This window comes from Diceros bicornis, chromosome 35 (assembly GCF_020826845.1).
Source record: "Diceros bicornis minor isolate mBicDic1 chromosome 35, mDicBic1.mat.cur, whole genome shotgun sequence".
Taxonomy (NCBI): Eukaryota; Metazoa; Chordata; class Mammalia; order Perissodactyla; family Rhinocerotidae; genus Diceros; species Diceros bicornis.
Window position 1 is genome coordinate 5,375,660 of NC_080774.1, and position 18,662 is coordinate 5,394,321.

At 48.9% G+C, this 18,662-nt stretch overlaps 1 protein-coding gene across 1 annotated transcript in view; it reads right to left on the bottom strand.

Annotated features, from left to right (window-relative positions):
- The window catches only part of LOC131398033 (transmembrane protein 132B), a 202,518-nt gene that overhangs the window by 61,572 nt on the left and 122,284 nt on the right, over positions 1–18,662 (bottom strand). Inside the window, exon 4 of the mRNA XM_058531084.1 lies at positions 15,383–15,569. Within this exon, the coding sequence (XP_058387067.1) occupies positions 15,383–15,569 (187 nt within the window). The remainder of the gene's footprint in view (positions 1–15,382; positions 15,570–18,662) is intronic.

The window sequence follows — 18,662 nt, forward strand, 5'->3', positions numbered from 1 at the left end:
GCTCGGGGGCTCCCCACGAAAAGAAACACTAGCACTCCTGCTTCTTAACAATGCCACAGCCTCCTTCCTCGTGTGGCCCCGTTACAGCCTGCCCGCACCTCTGCAATAATCCCCGATCCTGCAATCCTCAGTCCACGCCCCACTCAGCAGCTGAGGAAGTAACGGGGACGCCTGAGGAAGAATCCAAAGCATGAGTTAATATCCAAGTGGAGGCACCAGATCCTATAACGAAATACAACTGTAATAAAACTCTATAGTGTAAAGATATATACATAACTAATAAATATACAAGCAGAGGAAAGTGGAAAGAAATCCAACAGTGCTGTTTATTCGTCTGTCAAAGAAGGGAGTCAATTAATACCAGCCCTGTCCAACAGAACCTTCTCCAGTGACAGACTACTCCATATCTGTGCTGACAGGGTGGTCACTAGTCACATGTGGCTCTTAAGCACTTGAAATGCTCCTCAGTGCGACTGAGAACCTAAATTTTAAGTGTATTTCATTTTAATTTCAATAACCACATGTAGCTGGTGGCTACCATACTGGATAGCTCAGACGCTACCCTATCTCGGAGAGACATCTTCACGCCCAAGTTCACTGCAGCATTATTCACAACAGCCACGATACAGAAACAACTGAAATGTTGACCAGTAGATGAATGGATAAATAAAACATGAGACATATAGCTCAACTTTAAAAAAAATAAGGAAATCCTGCCATTTGTGACAACATGGATGAATCTGGAGGACATTATGTTAAGCGAAATAAGCCAGACACAGAAAGACAAATACTGCATGATCTCATATATAAGTGGAATACAAAATACTTGAACTCGTAGAAGCACAGAGTAGAACCTCAGTTGCCAGGGGTTGGGGAGAGGGGGACATGGGGAGATGTTGGTCAAGGGTACAAAGTTTAAGTTATGCAAGAATAAGTTCTGGGATTTAATGCACAGCATGGAGACGATAGCTAACAATACTGTATTGTATACTTGAACTTTTCTAAGCAGGTAGATCTTCAGTGTTCTCACCACACACATACACACACACACACACACACGGGCACAAAAAATGCTAACTATGTGAGGTGATGGATATGTTAACCCACTTAACTGTGGTAATCATTTCACAATATATACGTGTATGAAAACATCACGTTGTACACCTTAAATACAGACAATTTCTATTTGTCAATTATACCCCAATAAAGCTGAGAAATATTTTTAAATAAATAAAAAATTTAAAAAAGGTGTATACTAAAATTGAATAGTGGCATCAAAAAGTGTGAGAGCAGCAGTACTGGTGGTGATGATGGTAATAACAGTTATGATCAAAATAAAAGGACGGCTACAGTCATTGATTTGCTTTCACCATAAACTTTTTCCTCCTGATCAGAGCAAGGTGTTTTAAAAATCAGCGTCTCTTGCAGCGATCAGTGTTTTTTGAAGTTCCAAAATTTCACATTCGATTCTTTGTCTTCTCTTAAATACAAGTAAAAGGAGAATTTAACACTTTTTTAAAAATGGCAGCATGCAGAGTGTGACCTCATTGTTATAAAGTGTGATGTCCATCTGCTGTCTGTTGGTCCAGCCCGCCGTCGCTGCATGTTCACAGACTTAGACACGTCCAGAGACGGTGCTATGACATTACCCATGGTCCTCCCGGGTGCTGAGATTTCTATTTTTCCGTGTGTTGTTTAATGTTTTTATAATGCATCGTTTTAAACAAAAACGATAAAGTCGTTTGAGAAAAAAAGCCACACACGACGTCCATCCAGCCCCGAGGCTGAGAGAGACGACGCCTTTCCGAGCTGCCAGGTGCCACGTGGCAGGTGCTGGGCTGCGCGCTGGGTGGGGCCGCAGGAGGGAGCCTTCCTTCTCACACTCGGGGAATGGAGAGTCCCAGGTGAGCAGGGGCTTGGTGCGCGGTCAGCTCCCCGGGAGAAGCCCGGGGAGGGAAAGGGGTTCAGGAGCCTCTGGGGGAGGGGAGGGCAGGGCAGGGCAGGTGCGGTCACAGCCGGTCTGTGAGCGCCATCTAGTGGGCGCCCCGGGGACTGTCGCCGTGATTCCCCCTTCCGGAAAGAGAAGCCGATCAAGAATGCCATCTTGGCAGTTTGCAAAATTAAAGCTATTTAGAACAAGGTGTGCTGGGCTCTGAAATAAGCTATGCGAAAAAAATAAAAATAGCGTGCATTGCAACATTTCCTTGCCGGTTCCCTCAGGCGGGGCTGATACACAGCTGGTCAGTGACCATGCCACCCTGTTGTGAAATATTTTCCATTTCACCACTGCTCTTGAGTGTCCCCCCTTTAAGCACACTGGCATACCAATAAAAAGAAACCATTAACATTTACCATACACGTATTATGTGACAAACCCTGTGCTGTATATATTGTCTCATTTCATCCTCACAAGCCCTTGATAAGGTCATTCCAGAGGGAACAATGTTACCCCTTCTACGGACAGGACGACTGAGGCTCCAAGGCAGACTGTGCCGAGGGTCACGAAGCTGAAGCAAATGGCAGGTGGGATGTGAACCGAGGCAGCTCGACTTTTCTCGAGCACACACGGCTCCACGTGTCCCCAGCGGGGGACAAGGGGCTATCCTCTTATGACCAGTACGGAGGCGGCAGAGTCATTTCGTTGGCAAGGCCCCTGGCTTGTCATTTCCACCCGGGAACCTCAGCCCCGGAGGCGACACCGGAAGTCTCGGTGCTCCCAGACACCGTGCAAACCACGACTCCCCGTCGTGATAAATAATCCAGTCCACTCGTCAACAATAAAGGAGATTTTTTTTCAAAAAGTAAATTATTTTCTCGGAGCACAGCCTCCTGATGATTTGAGGATTTTCTCTGCACTTTAAGGGCGTGTAAAACAGGAACATGAAACCCTTCACAGAATCGCTCTCAATGTCATTCAGGGCTCATCGCCCAGCAAAACAGAACAACTCACCAGCAGAGTCTTTGATGGATGTGCTGCACACTGGACGTTTTCCTGAGGTAGATCGTAAATATTAATGGTATTGACAGAGCCTTAAAAATTCGTCGTGTCACATTCCTGCGGCCACAGAAGCACCCGGAATGCTTTGCTCCTCCGACTGACAGCCACCAGTTTCTTCCCTGGACTTGCTTACTGGTCTGGTTTTCTGGTTCACCTTCAGAAATTTTCCATCAGCAAAGGTTTGCCATAAAGATGCAGGTCAACTGAACCAAACATCTTAATGGATTTTTCCTTCTCCTTTTCCACTTAGCTGACTGCGATTCATTCTCCAGAGCAATCCCTCTTATGTTATTTTTTTCATGTCAGTTAGGACATGACATAGCATCTAAATCCAGTTATGGGCACTGTGGTGACAGGTCACTGAACATACTCGCTGGTGTCAGTGCTGGACGACCGCCCAGCTGTGCGTGGTTGAACTGCAGCCGGCACGTGAGAATTGTGCATCGAGTGGGGCTTACAAAGCGCACGACTTTAATCTCATCCAGCAAAGATGGTTATTTCCGGTCATTTGTACAGTGTGCCCACTGGACACACATTCTGCTTGACAACTTACAATTGCTCCTTTCCGCAGTGAGCGGGCTGGATCAATCAGGTGGAGCCATGTGTAGTTATCCAAGGTAACTGTCTGCAGAGCATCTCGCTCTTTCTTGTACATGAGAGAACCTGGAAGACAGAACTGTGTTAAGTTTATTCCGGATACCTGCTGCCCAGCGTTGTGCGTTCTCTCCAACAGGTAATTACGCTGACAGACTTGTCTGGGTGTAAGAAGAGGAGTGCCAGCCTCTGGGTGGACTTGTGAGGTCAGGATTCAACAACAGTGCCTTTCAGAGACACTGCAGTCTCCTTCTTGTCCTGGTAAACAGAGTCTAGTCAACACCAGAATGTGAATGTTTTGTAGCTGAGTTAATGACTGAAGATCTAGCCCTTTAGAGTCATTATCCAGAACGTCAGTTCCCACTGGAGACGCTGAAAGTGTAGGACCAGATCTCGGTTGGCAAGTCCACGGCATGTGTGTAGCCACGCCCCCTTCCCGCACCTGTAGTGGATTAGTGTCCCCCAAAATTCATGTCCCCTGGAATCTCAGAATGTGACCTTATTTGGAAAGAGGGTCTTCACAGATGTAGTTAGTTAAGATGAGGTCATACTGGGTGAGCATGGGCTCTAAATCCAATGACTGGTGTCCTCATACGGAGAGGACACAGAGATGCAGACACACACACAGCCCTGTGACAACAAAGGTAGAGATTGGAGTGACGTCGCCACAAGCTAAGGAAAGCCTGGAGCCTACAGAAGCTGGAAGAGGCAAGGAAGGACCTAGAACCCTGGAACTCTCACAGGGAGCACGACCCTGCTGACACCTTGCTTTTGGAGCTATGGCCTCCAGAACTGTGAGAGAATCAATTCCTGTCGTTTTAAGCCTCCCAGTCGGTATTCATTACGGCAGCCCCAGGAAACTAACACAGCACCCAAAACAGACGATTGACCCGTCACCATCCTCACTCCTGCCTCAGCACGGCGGTGTCCTGGCGTGCTACCATTTGGCACATGATATAAACCCACTGTCCACCCCCAAACCAGAGGGAGCTTTACAGGATGCATCATAGTAGCGAAAAAAGGAAAAAAAAAAAGGGAAATGGAAACCACCTAAATATTCATCAGTAGGGAAATAAACTGTGGAATAGCCCACCGCAAAATACCATAGAGCAGTTTTGGTTTTTGGTTTTTTGTGTGTGTGTGAGGAAGATCAGCCCTGAGGTAACATCCGTGCTAATCCTCCTCTTTTTTTGCTGAGGAAGACCGGCTCTGAGCTAACATCTATTGCCAATCCTCCTCCTTTTTTTTTTTTTTTTCCCGTAGAGCAGTTTTTAAGACATGAATGAGGCAGCTCTATTCATATGGGTATGAGCAAGCCTCCTAGACGCATTGTCAGCTGTAAAGAATACGATACACAGCACAGCGCCCTTTGTTTTAAAACACAGGCACACACGCAACAGTACCGTGTTCTCTGCAGCCCCATGTATGTGTATGAATGTAGACACACAAAAGGATGGAGTTCCAGATGAAAAAAATAAAACGATAAACCCTAGTACATTGGGGAGGGGTGTAACTGTAGAGTAGGTCAGTGCACACCCGAGCCGTGCCTGTAATGTTCCAGGAGGATGTGTGCAAAGCACTGCTTAGTTAGATTTTAAGTTTTAAACAAACGACAAAGGACAAGAAAAAGACTCATTCACGAGCCTGCAAAACTTTCTGAAGTGCCCTCCTACTTACCACCTCCCAAGGCCGGGTCAGACCCCGAAGGCCCGTGGGTGCTGCCGGCCCTTCCTGGGGTGAAGCGTCCCTGCTCAGGGCGGGCTCAGGGCTGGGGGCTCCCAGGACAGAGGCTGCCCCTCTGAGTCCAGCCACATGCAAAGAGAATGGGCAAAGGACAGACGGCGACAGAGGGAGGGAGAGAGACTCTCCATGACAGGAAACAGGAGCTTCACGAGATTCAAGTCCCCGACTGGTTCTGGGGCATCAGGCACAATCATCCCAAGAAGATAAAGGGCCTTCAGGTACTGGGAGCTTCCGCATGGCAAACGGAGTGAACGGCAGAACGGGACGCCTGCAGCAAGGGGGTAGACTGGTAGCCCTGGGCCAACAAGTCAGATAAAAACAGCTCCACGTGGCCCTGCCCAGGTGGGGGGAGCCTGACCCTTCCTCCCATGGGAGCAAGAATCAGCTTCCTCGAGTGTGAAAGAGAAGAAAAGAAAACAGACCTTTCAGAAGGCAGCACCCCCACCTCCATACTGGAGTCAAGTGTTCACCGTCGGGCTCCCCCCGCCACGGCCCTTCTGCTCCCAGGGCGCCGCTGTGACAACTTCTCTCTGCATGTCACACCTGTGCTCGTCCAATCCAGCCCCCTCAAAACCCTGCTGCGCCAGACATCCCTGTTCTCTGCTGTGGACGCTGCTGTTCCAGATAGTGACCAGGCTCCTCCCCATGACAGCCAGTGTGACACCAGGCTCCATCCTGGGCGATTCCCACACGTGATTTCACCACAATCCTGGGCCAGTTTCACAATGGGGAAACTGGGTCATGGAACAGTTAAGTCACTCTCCCAAGGTCTTCTGGCTGGTAAGCGTCAGAGGCAGGATCTGAACACAGCTCCAGAGTCTGTGTTCTAACCACTGCACTGCCTGACACTGAGGGCCCCTCGGGTATCTGAGTTTGCCAGCAGCTCAAATCAGTTTGAAACACTGCTGCTTGTCAAACAGGAACCAGGAGGGCTGAGTTATCGCAGGAGAAAAGAAGTGGCCCAAATTCCCTGCCCTTCTTGACTATCGCTGACATCCTCCTGGTCCAGGTCCAAGATAAGCATGGAGCCGGGGAGTCTTTGGGAAGGCTGGGAACCCCGTGCCTGGATCCCACCTCTCCAAGGATGACAAGCAGCCACTTCCCTATGAGGTCCCCACACGGCCCCAGGGGAACAGCCATGGGGAAGGGAGTGGGTGCTCCATGCTCTCTAGAACACACATCCTCATTCCAGGCGGGAAACCTCTCTCTGTGTCTCTCTCTCTCTGTCCCTCTCTGTCTCTCTCTCTGTCCCTCTCTCTGTCTGTCTCTCTGTCCCTCTCTCTCTGTCTCTCTGTCCCTCTCTCTGTCTGTCTGTATCTCTCAATCTCTCTGCCCACCTCCTCCTACCTTTAAAGACACCCCCTCCCACCCCCACTGTACTCCCAAATGTGTAGAATGACTGGGATGAGGTTTATTCACAGAAGACCAAAAAAAGCCTCCATCATCTCCTCAGAGAGGATTTCCCCAAATCTGAGCTGAGATTTGAGTGACGAGGTGACAGACCCACCAAGAGCTGGGGGAAGAGAATTCCAGGTGCGGGGGGGCCCTCAGCAAAGGCTCGGGGAAAGACACCGTCTGGCTGCAGAAGCAGGAAAGGGAGTGGGCAGGGTGAGGTCTGAGGGGCAGGGGCAGCTCTGCAGCCCCCTGTACCCCACAGTGAGGAGGGGAGCACTCTGCATTCCGGGAGGACTGCGGCCACTGGAGGGCTGGGAGCAGGGAGTGTTCACTATTGGTGTGTGTGCAAGTAGAGCCCTCTCTGTGGTACATGCAAGGTAGATTGCAGGGCGTCGAGGATGGAAGCAGGAGACGAAAAGGCCAGGACAGGCATCCAAGAAAGAGCGGACGGGGGCTCGGGGCAGGGAGCTGGCGCTGGGATGGAGACGAGAGGGTGAGCTGGGGGCTCTAGACGCCCATCCGAACCCCATCTGTGCACGGAGCACGTGGTACTGAGCATGTCCATCATCTACCCTCCCAACCCCGCGAGGCCGTGAGCTCCTGGAGGGCGGAGACCAGCTGTTCATGGTGGCTGTCCGTCACTTCCTCCCCCAGCACCCGGCCCAGCGTCTGACCTTAGACAGTGCTCCGCGACCATCTGCTGGCGGGCACACCCCACACTGAGTGTAGAGTTACTGCGTCGGTGTTCTTAAAAACATAGTCAGACCATGTGGCCTCAACCCACTCGAAACCATCCAGTGGCTTCCTGTTGCACACAGAATAAAACCTACTAGGGTTCCCAAACTAGCGTCCACGGAAGGTGCCTGTTAGAGTTCAGGAGTCCATGAAATTGGATGGGAAAAAATATACACACGCACACACCCAGATACACACACGTGCATGCACACACGTACATATACACACACATATACACACGTGTGCATGTACACACATGCGCACACACATATATATGCCCAAATACACATACACATGTACACACACGCACTTATACACATACACACACACATACACACATCTTTATTTCTATTCACCTCTAATTGAAATTCAGCATTTCTTTTGATGACAATGAGTAGGACAAACCACAGTACCAGGCATTAGTAGTACCAGGTTTTTTCACCCACACACATTACAGCTGTTTTCATATCACATTGCAGTTGTTACCTGTATCTCAAAACAGCACCTATCCTCATCAGTACTGTGACGTTACAGGAATTATTGCATCTGACAGTAGATCTTGTAATGAAATGAAAAAATACATAAATAGTACATATATTACCATATCACACATTTGCTTTTGTAAGTATTTTTGATTACTATATTTCAATATAATTGGTTTTCTTTTTAGTTTTTAAAAAAAGTTCTGCATTTAGAAAACCCCGGACTGCCTGAGAGCTCCACGATGCAGAATCGGAGTGCTGGGTACTTTGGGCAGAAGGACGCTGGAGGCAGGCGGCCTGGTGTGACAGCCAGCTCGGCAGCAGGACTAGGTGTGCCACTTTCTGCCGTTATTTATTCTCTCTGTTCCTCAGTTTCTCATCCATAAAATGGGGTAATATAGGTACCTCATAAGGCTGCTGAGTTAATGTATCTAACAGAATAATTCCCTCCACCCCAGATACATCCATGTCATGATCCAGAACCTGTGGACATGTGACCTTATATGGCACAGGGCCTTCGCACGTGTGAGTCAGTTAAGGATCTGGAGATGGGTGGGTTACCCTGGATTATCCAGGTGGCCCCAATGTCATCACAAGGGGCCTTGTAAGAGGGAGGCAGGAAGGTCAGAGTCAGAGAAGGAGATGTGATGAAGGAAACAGAGGTCAGAGTGATGTGGGACCATGAGCCAAGGAATTGGGCGCCCTCTAGAAGCTAGGAAGGGAAAGGAACAGATCCTCCCATAGAGTCTCCAGAAGGAACGCATCTCTGCCAACTCGTTGATTTTGGCCCCAGAGACCCCATCTCAGACTTCTGACCTGCAGCACTGTGAGATACATTTGTGTTATTTAAAAACACTCAGTTCGTGGCCATTAGTTACAGCAGCAATAGGAGACTGACACAGACACCGAGAACAGTGTCTGGGCACCAGAAGGCCCGTGAAACGTTAGCTGCTGCTACCAAGGCCTGCAGAAACTTCCCTGCCTTCCTCTCCAATCTTATCTTCCTCCTGCCCCTCTCCCCTTGCTGTCTACATTCCCACAGCCTGGCCTTCTCTGAGTTCCTCAAACACCAAGTTGAACACTGCTCCCTCTGCCTGGAATGCTCTTCCTCCACAGCCTTCTATAGCTGGCGCCTCCTTCTCAGTTAGTTCTCAGAGCAAACGCCAGATCCTTAGAAAGCTCTCTTCCTGGTCGCTCTAACACCACCCACCCCCTCCCCGTCTCTCTATTCTGTCACCCAACGAGAGTTTCTCCAGAGCACCCACCACCATCTGAAGTGACCGAGTGTATTTGTTTGCTTCTAGCATCCAGCACTCTCCTCTCCTAGAATGTAAGCACCATGCGAGCTGAGACCCTGTGTACCTATTCATCACCACCCACTAGAACACAGAGCAGGCACACGAATATTGTTTGAAATGAAGAAGTATTTGTGCCCCAGCCTTGTTGTAAAGTTTCAGGCCAATACAGCTAAAAAGGAAGCTGATTGTCTCTTGCTTTTTCCTATGCTGAGCCCCGGTGCCCACTTGCCTAGAAACTCACCACGTGTGCTCATGTTTTCATTCCAACCTTGTTGAAAGATCATGTGTTCTGTGTCTGCATGTGCAGAGCCGGCTTTCCAGTCTTAAGAGCTGACGTTGAATGGCGGGCTGCAGCCCTGGACTGCAAGCCACCCACAGAAAGTTCGCCAAGTTCAAAGCTCAGGAAGTGCCCGGAAAACTGAAGGGAGGTGACGGGAGCAAAGGGACACGGGGGGGAAAAGAAAGAAAACGCACGCTTTCACGAAGAAGAGAAAAGGGGAAAAGGCACATAGTCACCATTTCCCAGACACGGAGAGGACGGCAGACTACTCTCAGATCACAAAGATGATGCGGAAAACATCGTTATTACCCCGGGTTGCCACGCTCCTCTGTTCAGACTGCCCTTTGTAAGATGGGGTTTTTGAAGGTTTTGACCATCCGTGCTGTTCCGCTAGAAATGGAAATATTAGACACAATAGGTTTCCAAGGCCTGGTGATTTCAACTCCAAAATCTCCATCAATCTACTTTCTCCCTTTCCATTTGCCAAAAAGTAATGAAGCCATAATATTGTGTCTGATAAGTAAATGTCTGTTGTACAGCAATTGACTGGATGGATGGATGGATGGATGGACAGACGGATGGATGGATGGATGGACAGGTAGGTGGCTGGATGGATAGACGAATGGACAGATGGGTACATCACCACTGCCACTGTTCTTTTGAAAGCCTCCTGCCTGGAATATTGCATCAGCTCCCACCCTGGCTTCCATGCCTGGCATCTCTCCCCAGTCCCATCAGGCCTTCCCCCAAAGCTGCATATTTACCTTGATGAAGCAGAGGTTGGTTCGCTACCCAACAGGTGTCAACAGCATCCAATGCCTCCCGGGTCACACAGCTGTGGCAGCGAAGTTCTGCATCATCAGCCTGGGGTTGAATCCCAGGATAACAGCTCCTTCTCGGGGGGGCTGTGAGACTGAATGAGATACTCCGTGGGCAGCAGACGCCATTGACTGCCCACCAACAGTCATCTCTCCTCTCCTTCCATCACAGGTGAGGCCAGAAATGCCAGATCCTCATCTCCCCAGCCTCTCTGCGCCATGGCTGTATCTAACTCATCAACAAACTCTTTCTTTCCTCCAGGAGGAGAATCCACCACCCACTCTGAGACTGACCTTCTCTCTGGCCTCCACCCAAAGTCTGACAGACACAGCTGCACGTGACCAGACAGCATGCTGACAATGATGAAGATAGTGATGACCAGATATTCCTGCGTGCTGACAGTGTGCCAGGCCAACGTGCTAACCTTGAGCTGCAGCATCTTATTCACTCCTCACAAAACTCTACGAGGCAGGCAACCTCATTTCTGCATTTTACAGATGAGGAGACTGAGTCTCAGAGAGGTTAAGTGACTTGCTCAAGGTGAAAAAGCCAGTAAACACTGGAGCTCAAATTTCAGTCTAGGCCAGTTGACCCAACAGCCTGTACTCGTGAGCAAATGTTTCATTGCCAACAACCTCAAAGGTGAAAAGAATTGAAATTTCCCCAGAATGTACCCCACCCCCAGGTGAATCAACAGGATAACAAAACTAGCTGAGTAGACGGTCATTCATGCACCAACAGTGGAGTCTCCTCCAGTCTATCTGGACGCTTTCCCACTACCTGCATGGCTTCTTCAGTTGCCTTGATATTTTACACATGTTCATATTTGTTGTATCTCATTTGGTCCATATGATACTACCGTGCAATAGACAGGAGAGGTATTCTTACCTGGAAATTCACACATGAGAAACCAAAGCAAAGGGAGTTTAGTTGAGGCCACATGGAGATTGAGAGGCCAGTGGGCTCTGCCCTCAGGTCTCCCCCTCCCCGCCCCGGGGATTGGAGGAGGAGGATTGTGGAGCTATTATGGGATCCCACCCAGCCCCAGCCCCGTGGAGTGCATATCCTCCCCAGGGAAAGGCTGTGTTCATAAACTAAGAGGCTTCTGATCACCGTGCCTGTGGCGGCTCTGCTGGGGGATCCCCTGGAAGCGCAGAGCGCAAAGTGCTTCCCTGAGGACAGGAGAGTGGTGGCCCCAGGAGCTGGAGCTGTCAGAGCTGGTGGGTGGCTGGGCATGACATTGAGGTAAAGAGAGCAACTCAGGCCTGGGGAGGTAATGAAAGAACAGACGTGGGAGGAGGGATGGAGGGCTCTGGGTGCACAGCCTGAGAAGGACCAAAATACAGTGAGTTAGGATCCTGCATCAGGCAAGTGGTAGGGAAACAACAGTCCCCAAAGGCGTCCACATCGTAACCCTCAGAACTTGTGAATATGGTCTTTACGCGGCACAAGGGGAAGTTAAGGATCTTGAGATGGGGAGATTATTTTTGGTTATCCAGGAGGGCCCAAAAGTAACCACAAAGGTTCTTATAAGGGAAAGAGGGAGGCAGGAGGTCAGAAAAGGAAACGTGATGAGGTGAGCAGAGGTCTGAGTGACATGGAGCCAGGAGCCGGGGAATGCTGACAGCCTCTGGAAGCTGGAAAAGGCAACGAATGGATTCTCCTTCAGAGCCTCCAGAAGGAATGCAATCCTGCTGACACCTTTATTTTAGCCCAGTGAGACCCATTTCAGATTTCTGACCTCCAAACTGTAAGATAATAAACTTGTGTTGTTTTAAGCCATTAAGTTTGTGGTGATTTGTTACAGCAGCAAAAGGAAATAAATACAGCAAATGAGAGCTATCCAGCGAGTAGATTTGGGTTCTGACATAAATATAACCATTCATTCATTTGCTGAGCAAATGTATATGCTAGGTGTTGATCTGGAGATCAAAACAAACATGGTCCCTCCCGTCAAGGAGCTTGTGATGCAGTGGAGGAAGACAGGCAGCATTCTGGTCATCAACTGAGTGCCTCTCAGCTCCAAATTCACCCCTCATTACCTGCTCTTTGAAAATGGATCTGAGCCCTGAGCCCCTAATATTTTCGCTTGCAAATGGGCACGATGTTAAGTTTGCCAGTAGAGGGCGATGGAGAGACATTCAGAAGGAAAGGGTTTGCCTTCTGATCCTGGTGCTCTCTTTCTGCAGCCTCCTGCGCTGCACGTGCACATGACTTCTCCAGCATCGGCGGCTCCCCCGTGTCCAGCCTCTGCAGCACCCAGCAGCCAGGGCACCCCGTGGCCAGCAGCTTTCCCCAGCATCCACTTTGAGTGGTTTTGTAGCAAATGCCTCTGATGAGACACCACCCTGTGAACAGCTGTCCCCAGACTTCTAGCAAGTTCTGCTGGTGCGCCACGTCAGCAACATCTCTACATTCAGTGAGCTGTGACCATATCCTCTCCAACAAGGTCTGGATCTCAGGGAGGGGACCTCTCCCCCAGGTGCTGTATCTCAGCCTGGGGTAGTGGGTGCTCCTTATGTCTGCTGTTCCAATACTCTCTAGAGTTCTCTTCACTTCATGCTAATCAATCCCTCATTATTCCCATCCCTTGTCATAATTAATGGGGGAGAAGAAGGAGGGGAGGAAGGAGGAGGAAGGGGCGAGGGAGAGAAGAAGGAGGGGGAGGAGGGGAGGGGGAGTTGGAGGAAGAAGTACATGAAAGGTACTTACCTCTAAGAGCAGTAGGCAGCATTCTCCCCTAAAGGCCACTCTGTGGCAGTTATGGGTTTGGAAAGCAGGTAAAACAACTGATTAAAAAAAGATGAATTACCAACTTTGGTTCCACTCCAAACTTTACTAAATAGCTCTGGTCCCCCTGAAGCCATTTCAGAACCACCTGTCACAGAGATGCAAGAGATACACTGTAATACACGACACCACTCAACCATCCAACCCCGGCACTTTCCAGCCAATGGGAATTGAAGCCAAATGCAAGAAACCGTCCCTAAGTAAAGATCAGCCAGATGGGGAGACACTAATAGTCAGAGACATGCAGTGTGCACAACACACATAAAACGGGCCTCCCCAGAGAAGCAGATACTCAGACGGCACCGGAGGGGAAGAAATGGGTGGTGGATGAGGGAGGCAGCAGAGAACAACTCCGCACAGCAGGCAAGCACACTGCTGGACTCCCCCGGACTCCACTCCCAGTGCTGTGCCCAGGCACCAGTCACTAAGATACAGAGGAGCAGGGACTCTAGACGAGCCCACAGGGAAGTGTTGCTGCCGCAGAAAGACTGCCAGAGCCGACCTGTATCCCGACCACATTCCCAGTGCCTGCTTTTCCTGCTCTGCCCAGCTCTTTGTTCCTGTGCAGGTTTCACCAGCACCTTCTGCCCCTGATTCTGTCCTGTCCCCACCATGTGCCCATCAGAGGAGGGCACGATGCTCTCCTTCGGCATTCCACCCCCAGAAGCATCAGGAGGGTGCAGAATCCCCAGTGAATTGAGTGCTACGGTTTAAGCATACGGCAAAATTGTGAAGACATTGAGTAAAGAGATAACCCAGCCTCAGCCAGATCTTGGTTGACCTGGAGAATTGACAGGAGAGCACCTGGAAAAGGGAGGGCAGGACAGTCTCATTCTGCCCTGAAATCCACCTCCATCCATCTCTGCCCCTTAACGGGGCCCTTTCCTGCTAAACTGTGGCTGCAAAACCAAAATGCAGACCACTGCTGATGTGGATAAGCTCCATCAGTCTAATCTGCAAGAACTAGATGACCCTGGCAGCTGGGATTAAAGCATGGATTCATTCAATAAATGTTAACCATCCAAGGCATTGTTCCAGGTGCTGGGGACACAGATGCGGACAAAACCGACCAGAACCCTACCCTCATTGATCTCACCTTCTAGGGAGGAGCACAGATGACAAACCCTAAATCTCAATACTGATGGTGTCTATGAAGAAGATAAAGCAGGGTGGGATGTGGACAGAGTGATGGGCAAGGGGATGGAGGGCCAGTTCTAGCCAACGCGGTCAGGGAAGGGGCCTCTCTAACGATCGAGCTGAGGAGAAGGAGCCAGATGTGGGGAGACATCAGAAAAGTGTGTTTTGGGCAAAGAGAAGAGTCAAGAACACAGACGTGGGAATTGCAGAATTAATTGTAGGATGGAGGATTTCATTTGCAAGGATCTTAATGTTGGTATCCACTTGAGTATGGATGATAGAGGCACCCACAGATTGCACTGGAACAGCTGGGTGTGGACCCCCACACTCTGGTCCCAGACAGGAAGGTCAAAGTGGTGCAGAATATACTTGAACATTTCCAGTGTGGAAAAGGGTATTAAGCATCAGAAACTCCCATGGCTTTATCATCCCTGTGACCCACCAGCACTGTCCCTTATAGGTTCTGGAACCTCATACATGACCCTGTTCTCAGACGTGGCCCTTGAGCCTGGTTGTGAATGGAGCTGGTTGTGAATGAGCCAAGCTCAGAGAAGAAATCTGGTCCCCTTTAGGCCAGAAGCAGAAACACACATGGTTTATGGACTCTGGGACCCTATCCAGGTTCAGCTGGTCAATGCCCAACAAGGTTCCTTCGGTCCCTCCGCATTTTAAAGTTTGCCAATCCCCGACCTCCCTGGGAACGCTCAGGGCAAAGCCCATTGACTGGGGGCAGCCCACTCAGCAGGTAGAGCTACTGTTCCCACCACACACCCCTGGTGCATTTCAGTGAAACCGTCTTCACTCAGGGCAGCACTTGGTCCTGATATGGACACAGACTGAGACAACAAAGAACAGGGGCTCCCCAGGAAGCAGTTCAGCAATATCCACAAAGGAAAAGAGATTTACACTGCAGACCCTAAATAGTTTCCAAGGAGGCATTACAGAAAGCAGGAAAATAAAATGTAATTTAAGTATATTTCCCTTGTTTAAACAACTTCATTGGGTGCATAGAAAATACTAGATTATAAAATGCTTCACGTTTCTTTGAATATTAAAAGTACTGAAGGAAAACTTCCTTTGCGACACTTTTTCTGAAGCCCGAATTTCTCACCATTGCAAGAGGGACGATGCCCACAAAGGATGTCTGGCTGACAAAGATCTCAGAGACGACCGGCTCACTCATGGAGTCCTCCACCGGGTATTCCACTTGCCATGTAATTTGCTGGGCCCCGGCCAGGCCACTGCTGTTGTCAGTTCCAAAGTCCACTTGCAAGATCTCATAGAAGGAGCCATTTGCTCTGGAAAACAAAGACACATTAAAGTGCAATTTAAAATGTGAGACCCAGCAGAATGTCAAGAATGCAATAAATTGCCACATTCCTCTTTGTCAACCTAAAGAATTATCGCCAAGTTCAACAAGTCATCCGGCAGCATCGATAGAGCCTAATTCACAGAATTCTGAGGTGGCCCCACCTCAGACGGGGCGGATGATCCACCTTCAGGGCTCTGTGGCAAGCAGACTGTTCTTCTTTGAATGAGTAGCTCAGACAGCATTTCATCTCTGGGCACACCACCACAGCTCTCTCTCCTCCCCAGCCCACGCAGGCATATGCCACCACCCAAGCACCACACACAGGAAATATCTCTAAACCTTCATCTAGTTTAACCATTACTCCAAACGTGAGGCACATCCTGGATTCTGGCTATTTGTACTTCTACTTAGCTGTATGTCTATAGACCAGTGGTTCAAACTCTGAGCTTTAGATTTGGGGAGAATAGTGGTGACCTCATGGGCTTGTGGGAGCACCACGAGACCACGAATGGGAAAGGACTTCATAGACTTCATGGTTCACTACACAAACTATGAGCGACATAATAAGGTGTTATTGTTGATTCTTCATGTCTTCAGCCTGAAATGGGACGAGATGTAACGTAAGAAAACCCTACCTGCCTTAATTCATACAGTGACAACGTTGTATGCGTGTTTGGAGGAGGGGGAAGCAGGGGGATGGGGCACATATAAGTGAAAAAGACAAGTGTTATTCTCAATATTTTTACATACAGGGAGCCTGTCATTGTCGACATGGACTTATAAATTGTAGGCTGACTATTGTATTGACAGGAGAAATTATTGAACAGAGAGTTAAAACAAAAAGCCATCCAGCATGGAATCTGAGAATGACTCCAGATCCATAAGCCTATTTCCATCTCACTAAATCTAGCTTTACCAGGATCCAAGGAATGTGACAGCAGAATGACCAATTCACAGCTCCCCAAGGCCTGAGTCACATCAACCAACCTGTTCCTTTACTGCTAGTGGGCCTGAGTGGACCAAAATGGGCTTGGAAGCCTCTGCCCTGCCTTTTGGGGTTTGGGCAGAGTCTGCAGTTCAAACCTCCCACTCTCAGCCTATGAGGAAAGAGTTTTGAAAAGAACCTGTTGCTTGCTGCTTGCCCATCAGAAATCTCCTACCATGGACAGCTCCCCTTCCACTGAAGACTTAAAAACAGGGTGGAAACCACAACTGGATGTCTGCCTTATATACATATGCTGAGAGGTACCAGAGGCAACATTCAGATACAGCAACAGTATTGACAGAACTGAGTTACACTGACCCGCCTGATATGGAATTCTGCTCAAAAGAGAACCACATTAGACTCCATAGAATTGGCATGTCCAAACTTTTTCCTGCTTAGTGAAGGTTTTAAAAAACTCTCAGATATGGTACTGTCCAATACGATAGCCATTACCCACAAGCAGCTATTTGCATTCAAATGAAATTAACTAAAAAAAAATCAAATGAAAAATTCTGTTCCTCCATCAGACCAGCCTCATTTCACCTGCTCAATAGTCTCATCTGGCCAGTGGCCCCCACATTGGACAGCACAGATAAAGAACGGCTGTCTTACGTTGTACTCTGGGCAAGTCCGTTATGCCTTTCCAGCCTCAGTCTCCTCACCTGGAAAATGAATGAATAGCAATGACGCCTGTCTGCCCACTTTCAGTAGACTTATAAGGATGGAATGAGTGAATGGATGTGAACTTGCTTCACGCATTGTTCAGTACTATGAACACATACTGTGATGATACAAAAATCATCAAAGGCACACAGCTCTGGAATAGTCCAGGGACTCCCATGGGCAAACAGAGCTGGGTGGTCCTGGCTGAACCTAACCTGAGTCTTGGTCCAGGGGGGCTATGAATCCTCAAGTATCTATTTGTAATGCTGTTTGCATGGGGAAGAAAATATGTTTTGAATAAGGGTCCCTGGCCTCATGAGAGGACTGATGGGCACACGTGGGAATCCCCTACCAGAGGACCCCTATTTACCTGGGCATCTTCACTGAAAAGGCAAAGAAAAGAGAGATTAAGGGCTGAGTTTTGAATTTCCAAAGGGATTTCAGGATCTGAGGAACTCAAGCACTCAGTTCCCAGCTTCAGTCACTCCCATTTCCCACCCACAACACTCCAGCCTAAAGTCTCTCTGGTCATAGGAATTCTCCACACATCTATCTGTTGAGTCTCCTCCTGTAAGAGAGGCTTGGTCCTATCAGATCAGATCTTCAGTTTCTCTTTGGGCTGCACTGTGCTTGTAACCACAACTAAGGAGCTGCTTCTAATACCTCCCAGGTTCTCAGCATTCCGTAGACCTCAGAAAACATAATACCGAGACAGTGAAAATCCAGTGAGAGACGACTGAGGGTAACTCCCTGTTATCAGCAGTTTAAGCCTGCTAAATCCACACCCCGGTCTTGGGGTAGAGAGACGTGGTGAGTCTTTGGGCAAAGGAGGCAGGGTCTGCATGAGAGGGCTGAATCCTCTTACCTGGGCTCTTCCTTCTCCTCTCTGACTTTCCAGGCTGTGAGCGGCACCACCTATGGGAATTTGCCCAAGTCCAGCTGTGATTGCAATAACGATGAAGTCAGAGCCACTTTTGTGCATAAATTTTTATTTTAAGTCATTTCCCTCAAACTTTTAGGCAACTGGCATGCTTGCTAATAAGTCCATTTCTATGGAAATGGGTTTATAACTATTAATTTTACCTGCTCCTGATCTATTCTTGATAAGCCTTTCGAATTTAGAAAAGTGCTTCATGATTCTCTCAATTTAATAATTACTAACTGCCTTTGAGGAATCAGGATCAGTGTTTCAGCCATGAGATAGTCATTACACATTTTTCCCTGGGGTACAGAAGTGCGTGTGTGCCTACATGTGTGTGTGTGCATGCATGCGTGTTGGGAGGGGTCAGGCAGGAACACTGCTTGGCTGTTTCTCCCCTCAAGTCCTGAGCACCAAAAGGACTTGCTTCCCAGATGCCCTGTTTCCCACAGAAACCTCGGCTTTAATGAAATCTGAGCCTCCTCCCTGGGACCCTGGGACCCCGGGACCCC